The 15,667-nt window shown below is 41.5% G+C and overlaps 2 protein-coding genes across 12 annotated transcripts in view; one reads left to right on the forward strand and one right to left on the reverse strand.

The window, feature by feature from the left end:
- LOC108002413 (polycomb group protein Pc-like) overlaps positions 1–15,667 on the reverse strand; it is a 222,636-nt gene that overhangs the window by 113,287 nt on the left and 93,682 nt on the right. The gene's annotated exons all lie outside the window — the stretch shown is intronic.
- Positions 1–15,667, forward strand: part of LOC107998103 (ras-related protein Rab-37) — a 215,263-nt gene that overhangs the window by 105,952 nt on the left and 93,644 nt on the right. For 5 of the 11 annotated variants that reach the window (XM_062072762.1, XM_062072761.1, XM_062072760.1 and 2 more), the window contains exon 2: positions 4,016–4,276. The exons of 1 other annotated variant lie outside the window; for it this stretch is intronic. In XM_062072762.1, coding sequence (XP_061928746.1) covers positions 4,016–4,276 — 261 coding nt within the window. Of the gene's footprint in view, positions 1–1,342; positions 4,277–4,348; positions 4,640–13,905; positions 14,021–15,667 lie in introns of those variants that run through there. 5 more of the 11 variants (XM_028666819.2, XM_062072765.1, XM_062072764.1 and 2 more) reach the window with 3 other exon arrangements.

Genomic DNA, 15,667 nt, shown 5'->3' on the forward strand with positions numbered 1-15,667 from the left:
ATACGCGTATAATAATTGAAGTATTGTGGTTGTGGAGAAATGTCGCGCAAAATTATATTTTAATATTTAATATTTAATCGTATAAATTGTTATTTCCCGTGTAATTTTCCTGGAACGAATCATCAATGAGAGCAAGGAATTTTGCGTGTTCGAGGAAATTTTACGGCGAAGAATGTTAAGAGGGTTGCTCACAGGTGGAGTAATAGCGTAGTGATGAGCAGATAATTCGACATGTTGATGAAAGGTGGACGCTGCCGATGGTGCGTCCGGTGAAAGGTAAATTGAGGAAGTGTCGACGAGGTGCGTGGTTCGAAGAAACGAATTTCTTCGAACAGGACGGCGAAGTTGTTTGAATTTTTGCCAGTTCTGGGAACGGCAGTTTCGAAGACGAAGGCTGGAAAGATGATCGAAAGACACAAACAGCTGAGAATTTGTTAATAAAGTCGAGGAGAGATCGAATCTCGAAGAGCAGAGCGAAATGATTACATGCATTCAATTATATTACAGATACCAAATTTTACTTTTCAATATATTAACATATTTCAACCTTCTGGATCTTACGTGTTCACTTACGTGACTCGTAACCACGAATCAACAACCAATCTTTCTACCTTTCCCAAAAAGAACCTCGCCAAAACCACCACCCTCTCCACACCCCATCTCTCCAAAACGTTCTACCACGGGAGAACAATCGATGAACCTCCCCCCGAAAAAAACCGTCATCTCCGACCAACCACCCTTTCCAGCCCCCTTCACCGACCCTCCACGAACAATCCTCGTCTCCCTATCTCGCGACAAAGAGGGCGTGCGTGTGCGTGTGCGTGCGAGTGATTAATCATCGACGTTGAAAACGGGAGGGCCGGGCGAAAATGGCGGTCGACACGCGTCGAATTGCAGAAACTGCGAGACTCGCTGCATCCCCGATTGGCCGATTCGCCCTTGGCCCTCGCAGGGGTCGAGCGCGTCGTCCGCTTGCTTCCTCCTCCAAGAGGCGTCGCCATCTTGCGGCGAGCTTTCGAAACCTCGAGCTTTCCTTCGCCCCCTCCCCTGCCGACCGCGCGTGCGCGCAGCTGGGCGCGCGAATCGAGCAACCCTCGTCCCGTTCTTCGACGGTTTCGTGCAGGGGGTTGGTAATTCGGGCGAAGGGTGGAGATGCGATTTTATCGGCGGCCGGCTCCGCGCGTCGCGCTTTCGCCGAATCTCGCGACGGGACGCGAGGTCTCTGGCCTCCCCCGCTCGTGGAGAAGGGTTTGAATTTGGGGCGAGGGGCGGAGGAGGGGGCACCCATCGAGTATTGGCGACGCGCGTCAAAAAGAAATCGTCGGGGGAAGGGGGAAGAATTGTTGGAATTGTTCGAAGGGGTGTTTCGCGATGGCGAAGGTAATTCGACGAGTCTTTTCGAGGGATTTAATGGGGATTCCTCGTTGCAAGTTTCGTTTATTGAAAAATTTGGCCGTCAATTTAACAAAGTTAGGAAAATTTCTTCTAGCGCGTCTTAAATATTACACTTTTTACCTCTGTACGTTATCAGTCTCTCCAACTAACGATCAATTTTCTTGATCGAAAAACGGCGTTAGTGTGAAGAAACTTTCTCCGCTCGTCTCCGCATTCACTTATACCAACTTACGACGTTAAAGCGATCTCCACGATCGACAAACGAAACTCCTCTTCCTCCTCTTGGGAAAATCCAATCCATCGGTTCCAGCGACTCGATTATGCGCGCAAAGTTGGACAATCGCCGAGGACGATCTTGAGCACGATCCGTCGTCGTCTCGGTGTTCCCCGCCGTTTCCGTTCGTGCAGAGACTTGTCAGAGTGTCTGTCGATTCGATCGCGATTCCCATAGCAGCCCATGCATCGATCGCAAACACCGTGGAACACGGCCTTTTGGGGGAGGAGGGAGGGAGGTGCGTTTCACACACTGGGTGGTCGAAAAGTCACGCAATCCGTATCCCGATCGCCGTTTCAATACAGTTTGCGCGACATTTCGGTCACCCGGTATAGTGGACCGCGCCGATTCCATTTATTCTCGTCGATCTTAATCACGGGTCTTCCGACGACGATCGAGCGCAGCGAGGTTATTGGCACCGCTTCCGGTTCTCGTTGAAGGCCACAGCTAGTGCGGTTTCTTGTCTCTTGACTCGTTAACTTCGAGAAGATATTTCCGTACTTTTCTTTCTTCTCCTCTTCGAAACAATTTTCAATCCTCGATACGACGATACGTTATTTTCGACTTCGTTTCATTTCACCATTCTGTCTATATTTCGATGACTCGACGGAGTAGAGAGAGCGTCGAATTTTCAAAAAGTTTTTGCGAGGATGTTGAAAAAAAGAAAAAGAAAAATTCAGGATATTCTAATGTTAGGAGAGAATTAAATTTTACGTTCGAATTATAGACGATATAAACGGAATAATAATTTGGAAAATCGCTGCTAACCATCTGATTCTGAGAGAAAATTATTCTGATCGATTTTTCTCGAAAGTCGATCTCTCGCTTGGGAAAGTGAGAGAAGCCGAAACGCGCGGTGATATTTCCTGAATCAGAATTCCGAGTTTGGTCGATCGTTAGCACGAGCTTTCATTCATAAAATTCTCGAACATTCTGCGCAAGTTCGACCGACATACAGCGGACTCTCTTTCAACGAGGGTGGATTGTCCGCGTTGCATATTTAGCCTCTTTCCCTTTCACCGGATCATTTCCCGTGCTTTATGAGGCAGGCTTGAATAATACACGTGTAATCCTTTTTGCCAAAAAATTATCCACTCGTACCGTACTCGTGGCTACGCCTCTTACGTCCCATTTTTCCACGATTTAAATTACCCTCATTAACCTAGACTCGCTTACAAAAATCGATTTAAATTATAACCACTTTATAATCTCGGTGTAAAATTTTATAACGTTCGGTTAAAAGAAAAAATATATATATATATTTCGTTTCGAATAAATTTCCTGGCATTTCCTTCGTTACGACTTATCGTTTATTTCGGTCGTCAGGAATTCTAAACGGCGAGCCAACGTTTAATCGATTGTCCCGGCGAAACGTTTCGTCGATATTGTGCAAAGACGCGATACAATAATGAAACTTATATTTCCCGCAACACTGTTATCCATTCTCGCGACACTCGCACTTACACTTATCCACTTGGACTTAGATTAGAAACGAGAAGGAAGAAAGAACCCCATTCCAGCTTGCCGAAAACAAGCTTTCGATTCACTCGCGCCATTGCGAGCCGCCAAACACGGGACACATAACCCATAAAAGCGCGTTGAATCTCGAACAGGAGACAAGTCGAATCGATATGCAGAGAGAGATAGAGAGAGAAACGCGCCACGAATCCTTGAAAACAGTGGAAAGGCGAAGCATAGTCCCTGAAAAACCCGAACTATCTCTCGAATCTGTGTCCATCGAGTCGAACACACACACACACACTCTCCCCGCACGAAACGAAAATTCGAAACGAAAACGAAAGCGGAACAACCCCTTCCACGAATTGCACCTCGTCGAGCCTCTCCTCGTCCAACCCCCATAGACACCCGAGAGCGGTTCCCAAACACCCGATCCATTATCCCCCTCCCTCCTCCTCGCTCGAGCTGCCAAGGTTGCCAAGAGAGGAGAGGACGAAGAGAGAAACGAGCGACGAGACGCGGGGGTGCCGTGCGTGCACGCAAAAGCTGTCTCGTTTGCACGGGCGAGCTGTGGTGGTGCTCGGTGGGCCACCACGTGCGCGCACGCGTCCCGCTGACGCAACACGTAAGCTGACGTAACGAGAGAGAGCCGAGGCGAGGACGACGTTTTATCGAGTGGAGGTTAGCTCGCCGGTTGCGCTTGCGTGCGTCCTCCTTTCCTTTCCTTTCCTTCCCTTCCCTCCTTCCTTCCTTCCTTCCTTCTTCCTTCCTTCGTACACGCGCGTTCCCTTTTTCCGACGCGTTGTTGTGCCGCAACACCACACAGTTTTCCTCCGACGCTCGCGCTCCCCTCGTTGTCCCTGTTCCCGCATTTTCCGTTTTTTCCAGAGAGAGGGAGGGCGGGGGGCGGTTGGCACGAGGAAACGGTGTCAGTCGGTGGATACGCGTCACGTGACGGCCGAGACCGCGACCTATCGCAAGCGGTGGTGCAGAGAGGCGTCGGAGGCTGGACGCTGGAGCCACGACGACTACAACGACGGCGACGGCGACGACGACGGCGGCGCCTGGGTTTCCAGGGATTTTCGTGGGTGGAGCGTGGTGATCGATAGCGGGCCGGTGAGAGGGCTGACTAAGGGGGTCGTCGCCAAGGTGAGACACGGGCACCATGGATGAACCACCTGCAATATCCGACACCCACCCGCGCAACGGCCTCAGCGCATGGGGTTTTCGGGGATGGATGATTCGGGGGATGATGCGCGTTGCTACGGGGTTGCAACGTGCTTGTCCGAGTGGCGGTGGTGGGGGTGATTTTTGGGAATCGCGGCGAAATTGAAATTACTACCGTTGCGATCGCAGGGAGAGGGAAGAATTGGGTGCGGATATTCTTGTTGGTTCCTCGAAAATGGTGAAATTGGAATTGTGAAACGTTGCTGGCTGTTTTCGTGCGTGTGTTTCTCCGAGTGGTGGGGGAATGGAACGAGAGTGAAATTGTACCATTTTAATTGGCGCAAGGTTGGTGTGATTCTCCAATTGTTTGCAAATTGGAGCAATTGGAAGAGGAACGAAAGGAAAAGGGATGTTTTTTTAATTGCAAAGCGCGATAGGTGGGAATGGGAAATTGAAGTTTCGTGTGAAATAGGGCAAGGAAAAGGAAGGGATGAGTAGCGTTTTATGGAGTGTTTTCTTCTTGTTTAGAAGAGATTTTTGATGAGGAAATGAGAGGTAACGTAGAGAAAAATAGATATAATAAATCGATATACGATATACGATTAGAATAAAATTGAAATACAAACTAGAATAATACAACGAAAAGTGGAATATACGTTTTTGGAATTTCGAAAATTAAAGAGATAAAAAATTCAACGTTGTTTTTTTTTTATAAAAAAAGAAGGTGATTTTCGATTAGGTTTGAGAATAGGGAAGTGAGGTTGAAATTGCGTGAATTGAAGCAAGATAGAGGAAAGTGGAAGGGGTGGATGTTGATGTTTTTGAGGCTGGTTCGGGTATCTGGGTCACTGGTCGGTGTCGACGCCTCCGGGCTCTGGTTCAATCTTTAGGAAGGGTAGAGGGTGCTTGAAAGAGAGGGTACTCGAAAGTTGACATGGCTTTAAACGAATCTTTTTTGTTTTTTTCTTTTATTCTTCTTTGTAATACAAATACGAATACAATACGAATATTATTCGCATTTCGTAATCGACAGTGTTAAAAATTTAAACCGAAAAGTAACCGCGTTGCATTAATTATCAGTTTTAATAAGGAAAAATTCTCTTTAGATTTTATTTATAGATAAAACAAGTCTCAAGCCTCTCGAGATTACGTTCAATATTCGAATGGATTTTTTTTTCGTAAAAATCGTGACCTTGATGTTAGGCAGTAACGTTAAGTCGCATCAGAAGTTTCAAGATGGAGGTCGGGCTAACCTTTCGTATAGTGGCATTTAATCGATATCGAACCGTGGTTTCAAAGTCGTGTCTAGTTCCATATCCACTACACGCGACGACACATTACGAATTTACGAATTTTCTTTTATTTAAATTTTACGCCGATCGTTTAATTTCTCTTACCAAAACGAAATCAAAAATTTTGAAAACAACATGCGCAAAATATTTCCAATCCTAATCGGATATTTTTAAAAAAAAAAAAAAAAGAAAAAATGAATTATATCCAAAATATTTTCTTTTACGAGCAAACCGAGATTACCAGTTTATTCCGGCGATCGGAATTATCGTAAAGAGGGGGCCCGAATGTGGCAATAAGTCGGCTACCGTTGAAATGTCGTTCACCTTTTGCATAAGAGATCGCGAATTACGTTTTCGACCCAGTTCTCCCCGATACGGAGAAACGTCAGGAACAATAATTGCGGAAACACGGAGAAAATAACGTGGCGGTCGAAACTGGTATATTCGGTATAATTCGGATCGTGTAAAAAATTCGTCGATACTTAATCAATATTATCTTGGAATTATCGTGGAATATACGTCATTTTGACAGCGAGAAATGATAACGATTCGATTGATAACTGGTATCTTAATTGGTAACGATTTCTCTTTCTCGTGGAATTTTAATCGAAAGATGGATAGAAGATATTTTGTTTATATTATTATTTTGTTTATGGATAAATTTTAATAAGAATTAAAAATAGAATCTGGCTGGAATACGATTAGAATTTTATTTGATCGCTTGGTACAGAGTTTAGAATTATGGATACGTAGGAATTATGGAAATATGAAAGAATATTTCCAACTCCAATTACGATGTTGTACGTCTAAGTAAATTTGAAGTTAAACAGGGGTTCTCGTACAAGTCTTTGTTGAATCGTGGTTAATTAAATACAGAATTGCTTAACATTTAGCCAATATCAAATGTTACGAGGTGAAACGGCCTGTCGCGCGCGCGGCGTGGAATAAAAATGTGGGTTGTAATGATAAAAAATAAAACGGAGACGTCACGTTTCTCTATTAGAACGTTTATAATCAGAAATAATACGACGTCGTTTCCCGGAATAATGACGAAGGTGATAGTAACGATAATAACTTTGCAACAAAGAATCGTGATTGATTTCAATTTTGTCGCGTTTAAAATTTCTCTTCGAGATATTAACATTTTCCAAATATTACTTGTTATAACTCTTTTAAGAAATTTATATTAAGATTTAAGCATTAAGATTCGAAACAAAGCAAAATTGTACTTATTCGATCTTGAGTCAAGTTAAAACTTCGATGCAATGCAAATTGAACCCCAACAATTTCTTCATTAATAATTATTTACTATTTTTCAATGAATGAAAACTTTTCAATTATCATCGAATTCAAGAGGAAAAATCGAGCAAAGCGACTTAATTTTTCTGATTAGAAAGTCAAAAGACGAGGTCTTACAACAATAGCAAAAAGGATGTCGCGCGCGAATTCCTTTTCCTTTGTTCCGCCGATCTCTTGGTTAAATTAAAAAAAAATTGACAAAACGGAATAATGATTTATTTATTTGTCTTAAATCCATCCCGTATTAAAAATTCTGGCGAAAAATTACAAACAAGTTGAAATTACAAAACAATCCAATTCGAAATAAACGAAATTATCTCGAATTTATCTATCGAAAAATTCAACGGAACGAGAATTATCTCCAAAAAGAAAAAGAAACCAACGAAACACCCCCTACCAACCCCTTATCTTTTCTCCCTATCCATCTCTGTACCCAGCTCGCGACGATCGATCTCGTGTATGCATACCTGTATCGATCGCAACATCGATCTCGATCACGATATCAATCTGTTCGCGATGATTAAGCTCGTGGCGTAACGCGCGTGTATTCGATACGGGTCGAAAATCGACGAACAGAAGGAGAAGGAAAGGGAAAGGAAAAAAGGAAGAAGAGGAAAAAGGCAGAATTGAAACGTCGATCGCAATAATAAATCGCGAAATCTCTGCGGTGGAATACGGGCGATCGATCTTTATTAAACGAGCCCGGTGTCCGATCGGATCGATCGATCGATCGCGCGATAGAATTAATAAATCGAGGGGCGAGGTATAATGTTTACTTGGCCGCGATTAATGGACCGTGTCAGTCAACGCGTCGGAGTCGTTAACGCGATTATTCACGTGGCGTGGACAAACGTTGCTTCCTCGAGTTTTTATTAGCATCGAGCCTCGATTAATGGCGATCGAGGGGAAGATTCGTCTATTCGCTTATTTTTTATTCACGCCGCGCCATCGCCACTGCCAATTTATCGTTTCGAATCACGCGGAGGGGAAAAGAAGAAGAAGAAATTGCCAATGATGATTTAATTCTCTCTTATATATATATATATATAATGGTATTCATAATTTTATGGAGAATTCGTATAATTTATCAATCGTTCACCATTTGAGTCTCCATTTTCTTCTTTTTAAGACAAATTATAGTAAAATATTTCAAACGATCTAAACTTATTTTCCAAAAAATAATAGCGAAAGATATAATTAATAATACAATTAACGTGGCAAAGATTCTCAAGGAAAAAAAAAAGAAAGAAAAAGATCATATTGGAATGAAACGATCCAAACGATCGTCAAAGATGAAGACAAACGATAGACACAATTTAAAAAAAAAAAAAAGAAAAGAAAATGAATCGAAACACCCATAAATCAAGATAAGGAATACACGATCACTTCTTAAACAAGGAAATTAACCGAGGAAGGAGGGAGGGAGCGCTTTTGAGCGCAAATGGAGCGACAGCCGAAGGAATAAAGAGAGAGAGTGAAAAAAAAAGAAAATGAATAGAAACATCCATAAATCGAGATAAAGAATTCACAATCATCGCCTCTTAAATAAGGAAATTAACGGATAGAGGGGGCAGGGGGCGCTTTTGAGCGCAAATGGAGCGGGGAGAGAGAGAGAGAGAGAGAATGAAAAAAAAGAAAATGAATAGAAACATCCATAAATCGAGATAAAGAATTCACAATCATCATCTCTTAAACAAGGAAATTAACAGATAGAGGGGGCAGGGGGCGCTTTTGAGGGCAAATGGAGCGACAGCCGGGGGAGAGAGAGAGAGAGAGTGGCGAAAGGGTCGTGGAGGGTTGTAACCCGGGCTAGGAACGCGAATCGTGGCGGGTGCTCGGGATCACCGGCGTGCACAGTCGTAAAACACGTGCGAGCGTGGTTCGCGGTCCCGTGCACGTAGGTGGGGAACATATGGGGAACCGTGGCTAAATATAGAGAGCGCTTTTATGGCGTGCGGTCGTGCCACCGGGATCCACCGACGATCCACGAACCCCGATGCCCTTTATCCGCTCCCTAGTAAGCCTCTCATTAGGGCAGCGTAGCGTTATCCAATGCGGATCGCCATGATTTCGCGAGGCGAAACATTCGAGAAATCGTGGTGGAGGAAGACTTGGCTTTGAAGGGGGTCCTTTGAGGGGAAGAGTCGTCTTTCGTTTCCTTCGAGTTTCCTCGTCCCCAATTTTTAATTCCCTAAACGTGTGATTAGATTAGATTGAGTTAGAATAAATCATTGTGCATCTTTTTCTTTACCTTTTGGTTCATCAAAATTAGGTTCTGTTATGTAATTATAGAGTTGTCTTACGCTTGTCTTGGGAATTATTTCTTATATCTTTGATTGTATTATTGAAACGTATAAGATTGTAATTGTATAAGATTAATAAAAAAATCCTCGAAAAAGATTCCGGAAAATTTCTGGAATGTAGGCTCTGAAGGGTTTTTAATTGCTTTAATGTAATTAGATTCCTAAGATAAAATTGACGTAGAATAAAAATCGTGTGCTTTCTGTAGCTTTTAGTTCATCAAAGTTAGATTCTGTCGTAATTATGGAGGATTGTTGTCGTTTCGCCTCTCTTAGGAATTATTTCTATTATTTCTTACATCTTTGGTATATTATTATCGAAATATTATAATTGTATAAAATTAATAATAATAGAAGTTTCTTGCTCGAGCAAAGAAAATCCTCGAAAGAGAAGGAAAGTTAGTGGAATGTAGTTGTTTTTAGCCTCGCGTACGCGAAACAGGAGCTCGTCTTAATTTAATTGGAACGCCGGCTAGACGAACGTGAACGTCATCGTCCGTCAAGGTTCACGGGCGGCCGATGAGTGGAGTCTTTGTTCAACGATGGATCACAATAAAGCTTCCGACCATGAGTACGATTCGCTTGACTGGCGGTGGAAGTCGAGGAAACAACGACCGAGGAAGTACACTGGGCGGAGGGTTCAAGGACAACAAAGGAATCTCTCTTGCAAATCGACCTTCGTGCTTGGTTGAAAAATTTATCGCCACTTGGAAATTCTTTCGATCTTCAAAGATCTCGAAAAATTTTCAGAGTACAATGATTTACCTACAATGATCGTAATTTTGAAGTTGCCGATATAATCGATTGATGGCGGTGATGGAAGATTTTGGAAATCATCTTTGGAATTTGGGACTTGTTTCTTTTCCTCGTTTAAAGATGAAGTTGAGTTTTGGAAGATGGAAATAATTTAGGATGATATTATCGAATTTTTACTATTTTCGTTTGAAAATTTGATAAACTTTCAATTTTTTTGCGAAAATACGAACGAAATAGATTATGATTACATATCTAATAATGAAATTTTATCAAGAGATACGAGAAATTTTCCTAGAAATTTAACCTGTTCCAATTCTTCTTTGGAAGGATGAAATATAGAAATGCACTAGAATTAATCAACTATAATCAATTTGAAAATGTTCCTCATCGTTCACGTTACCAGAACATATAAATTAATTTGTCGAACAACGTAATATAAACGAATCCATCAATTAAGCGATGAATAATTGATAAATGCAAGTGAATACGGTGCGTGGAATAACAACGATAAATTAACTAGTGGAAAAAAACGAGTGATTATTTAAATTTCACTCTAATAACTATATAATGATATGTTTTCGACATGAAACTCGATATGTTATCTGCATAGCGTCGAAGTGAAAAATATCCAATTATATTTTCTATCATTTTGCGATATAATTTTATTACCATTCAAAGTCAAATTTTCAAACGTATTTCGCTTTGTATTATGATATGTTACGTTTAGTGACACAAAATGTGAACGTCAAAATGTGGTGTATTATCGAAATTTAAAATGGATAAATAACAATGTCTAATTTTACAGTTCGAAAATATATAAAGAAAAAATTCTTAACCGAATAAAATTCTCAGTAATATTTTGCGTGTCTGAAGTAAAAATAAACTAGCTATTAATCGAAAGAATAAAAATAGACTGGCTAAAAATGAAACATATTTCAGTCGTATATTCTATAATGATGATCCACCATTTTTAAATATAATCTATCTTCATAAATTGATCTTTCCGTATTTTTCTAACAAATCTATTGACCCGATGAACAAACAAGATAAAAGAATCTAAATACAGATATACACGCCACGTATCTCTCATTATTCCAGAAGATTAAGAAAAATACTGACTTCCACCTAACCTCGCCGAATCTATAAAAATTCTCTATCGATTCATCGTACTGCGCTACGTATCGTTACATATCGTCCTATTCATCTCCGCATCGTTGAATTTTCGCGCGGGTGCGAAAAGTCGCCTTCTCTTTATTTATTCCCTCCTTCTTTTTCTCACGGGACGCGGTGAAACGAAAGAACAAACGAGGAGGAAACGAACGCATCTTTTCTCTCTTTCTCTCCCCTTCTTCTCTCACTCTGTCGAGGGAGAGTGAGAGAGAGAGAGAGAGAGAAAGGGAGATCCCGCAGCGAGATAAGCGACGCGCCTGCTTTCCAATTCGCAACGGATGATCGCGCGGCAGAAGTGCGTGAGAGGTAACGTGGGCGGGTGGAACTTATTGCGGTGGGTGGGCCACGCAGCGGGCGTGCGACAGAGACCGCCAACGAGACCCCGTTCTCTCCTCTGTTCTGGCGTGCACTGGTTCCAAGGAAGCGACAAGGACGGGTGAAGAAGGGAGAGCCAACCGACGTGGAACGAGGAGAGCCGAGTCGGACGTCCGTGGATCGGACGAGGAGGGACACGGTTGGGGGAAAAGGGGAAAGAGTTATTGGACTCGACCGGTGGGAGAAGGACCGTAATACGTGGAACGGGCGAGGGACAGAGGTAGACGGAAGATGGTCGAAGCGCCGCAAAAAAAAAACGTCGTGCGTGACGCGAGTCAGAAACGACAGAGAGACGAGGAGAGGGGAACAGAATTGTTCCCGTGGAACCTGAGAAGGAGGTGTATACGGTGAGAAGTGAGAGGGATAAGGAGAGAGATAGAAGGAACGATATACGATACTTGGAGGGAACGACGAGAGAAAAAAAAACTGTGCACGCAAGTCTGTCGGAGGAGGAGCGATGTATTTGTGGGACGAGGAAGGATAGAGGGACAAGGACGGTATTACGAGCAACGAGTGGTGGAACGAAAGAGAGAGAAAGAGAATTAGCATTGGAGAAGGATAGCGATAATCCCTGCGCGGAACGGAGAAGGATGGAGCGTGTCGAAGATCAGTTGATGGAACGAGGAAGCAGAATATACTACCGAACAAGAAAGTCTGTTGCTGCGAGAAGGATAGGCTGTAATACGGTGAGGCAGATTGTTCGACAGAGACTGAAAGTTCGCATGGAACATACGGAACGTACGGAACATAAAGACAGAGAATATTAAATCCGTGATCGAGAAGAGGATAGAGGATACGCTATCTCGATAGAGGATAGCGCATAGAGCGTAGTAGGAGGAAAAAAGAGGCGGATATCTCTGTTGTTGCCTCATATTGGCCCCGAGTTTGGACGAAAGAAAGAGAGAGAAAGAGAAAGGGAAGAGCGAAATGAAATGAGTTATATAGTACATAGGTATTGGTGGCTACTTAGCGAAGAATACGGTCGGAATTGAGCAGCGAAATACGGTGAAATTAGTTCCTAAAGAGAATTTATGACTGGCCACGAATGCGTGTCGAGCAAATGGTATTAAAGCACGCAGCGGATTATTGAATAAACTTGTCTCGTTTCGAAGCCTGGTTTCTGGCTTCGAGGGATGTTTATTTCGAATAAACTTTCGCTTTTCCCGGTGGTGGTTGTGCGAGAGTAGATCACGTGAGCTGAACCGCATTGGTATTACGGTCGGCCGCGTGATTTCGCTGAAATATTTGAGCGACGGACGTGTTTGAATACCCGTGGAATTGCTCTCTTTGCGTATCTAAGTTAAGCAGTTAAATCTGACGTGAAATTTTTGTTGAAATTTCTATCTTTGTACGAAACCTATGAATTTTTGGCTTATACAAATGATTTTACAAAATTTTTACAATGCTCGTTTCACGACAATTATTTCAATACAATTCATACAGAATTGTTTTTAAAACCTGAATTTCTCGTTGAAGAAAATATCAAAAAGCAACGAAACAGAATTACTATTACAATTAAGATACATTATAAGGGATAAAGACTTCCAGCCGAGATAAGTGATAAATAATTACATAACATAGACATTACGTAACGTGAAATATCACGGAACTGGGAGATCCAAATTAATGAGATCGTTTCAATGGTCGGTGCAGGGAGGACTCGCGAGGACTTTTGTATGGGAATTCGCAATCGGGCCGAAGTCACGGTTGCGTAAACGGATCGGATTTAGCCTCGAGGGAGTCGAACAATCTTCGCGAGACCCGTCACTTTTGCATAAACGAAACCGCGGTTAAGCGGATTCAAAACCACCCCAACCACACCGTTTCTCCGGACGAAAGTTCGTTAGCGCGAAGAGAGAAAAAAGGGGAGGGAGGGGGAAGGATTGGCCGAGCAAACGTCTCGTTAAAAATCTCGCGTCTCGACACGAGTCGACCGGAAACGCGCTTATATTTCGATATAATTTATTCGTGATTACGTGAAATGAAATATAATAGGTGAGAATGGTAAACGTAGATATATTCAATTACAAGATAATTGCGGATTATTATTGCATATCGTTAAACACGAATCGTGTGATAAATGCACAATTGATAATTCCAAATTAATTTTCAATAATCTGTATTAGTATCCTCTGACCTCTTTGATAGAAGGTTTGTTAAACGAAATTGATCCTTTTTGTTCGAGGTGGATGCTCGAGTTGAAAAATCTCGTTCCAAGAGTCAAAACAACCCTTCGTCGCTTCCCCTATTTCGAGGTCGACATATTGCCATCATTTTCCCTTACAAATGGTCAGATAATCGGTCGCGGATAATCGTAATCGAGGGTGTGTCCATTCCTTTTTTACGAAATATTTCCCACGAGAAATCGAATTACGAGCTTACAGGCATGCTCACTTTGGATCATTTTCTCTGTTAACAGAGATCCGATGTGACGTCGCTGAATAGGGTGGTGGGCCGTGTAAAGGGGCAGAATGAGGGGTGGAAGTGGTGACGTCCCTGCCATGGTCACCGTCCCCGCCTCCGCGTCTCTCAATGTAAGTATAGCGATGCGATTGTAGGTTTCGAGGTGTCTCTCAATGCGAAAGAAATTGTGTGGATGGATGAGGATTAAAAGTTTCGCCCTTTGAAGATAGGTGTTATCGATTTAGGAATTATGGATGGAAACTGCTTTTAATTGGAATGGTATTGATATAATTCTAAAATAATCGACTCTCGATATCCAATTGCAAATACGGCGATAATAAATTGATTGTTTACGCAAAGACGTGAAGTAAACCATCTGTCCATAATGCAACGATAATTATTTCTTTCAATAGCTTATTTGTATTTGTGTAAAAACAACAATTCTCTGGATAGATTTTTATTATTAATTTATTTCATGAAAGAATAATCTCTACGATGTATAAGAATAATTGGTAAAAATATATAAAAGAAAGTATTATATTTCTCGAAGAAAGAGGAAAACGGATCGATGAATAATTATATCGAAGACGTGATTTATTGGGAATTAGGGAATTTTGTCCAATTTTACTTTTTCTTGGACAAGAAGAAAATCCTGGCAAAATTTTAAACGATGAATAGCATCACGATGCACGAAATTATCATAGAAATTGTACTTTGTTGATATTTGGAGTTTGCGTTAAATCTTGTTAATCTTGTTTCATGTTGGAAAAAATTCTTCTCTGAAAGAATCTACACCTAAATGGAACAAATCTCCATTCACGCTCCTTCATAAATATCAGAACACTCGTGAAAAATTCGAGATAGTAATAAAAATATAAATAAATTTAAGTTCGCAACAAGTGGAGGAATTTCTATTAAAATTTATAAAAGATGATTCCAATATCAAATAAATCAGGAACAATAAAATAAACATTCGAAAAATAAATTCCAACATCCATCGGAGAAACAAATCGCCAGAACTGAAATAAAAATTCCAAAGATAAATAAAATAGATCCAGATTATATTTCTCCAACAAAAATCTTGCAAAAGGCATAAATTTTTCTTCTCTCTCGCTCATCTAGGCGAACTTTTCACGTTCGATGATGCCTCATTCGCGTATTTCGAATCGTGTCTTAAAGATTTTTTAAAGTGTCGCGGATTCGTTTCAAAAAGAATTGATTTCGCGAGCCAATTACCGCGGTCGAGTTTATCGTCGTTCCTCGCGAGAACCGGTGCTGCAGGTATTCCGCGTAAAGGTCGCCATCGATCCTCTTTTGCCGAGATCGGGACCGACCATCGATCCTATCTTGGATATTCCTCGCGATAACGAGGGATTCATCCGAGGAACGGTGCTCTCTTTCACTTTTTTCCTCCTTTCCATCGATGACAGAATACTATCTTCTTCTTTCTTCTTCCTTAGATTCTTGGATCTCTTAAGAGTCGATTCGAATATTCTTCTAAAGAAAGGTTGAGATTTTGTTTATTGAGGTTTAATTGCAATTTTTTTTTTGAAAATGGAGGGTAGAATTTAATTTTATTTCATTTAGATTTATAGATTTCTGGATCGGAATGTTGCTCTTTCAGAAAAGTCTAGTGGAAGTTTTGTTTGTTGGAGTTTGAGAGTCAATGAAGTGATTTTGGAAATAGTGGATTAATTTTTATGATTTATAGTTTTTGAACAGTAATTGTTTGGAAAAATTTTTTTATTCAAATCGAAATGTAAATTGCAAAGTGAATT

Source organism: Apis cerana, linkage group LG3 (genome assembly GCF_029169275.1).
Source record: "Apis cerana isolate GH-2021 linkage group LG3, AcerK_1.0, whole genome shotgun sequence".
In the NCBI taxonomy this organism is placed as follows: Eukaryota; Metazoa; Arthropoda; class Insecta; order Hymenoptera; family Apidae; genus Apis; species Apis cerana.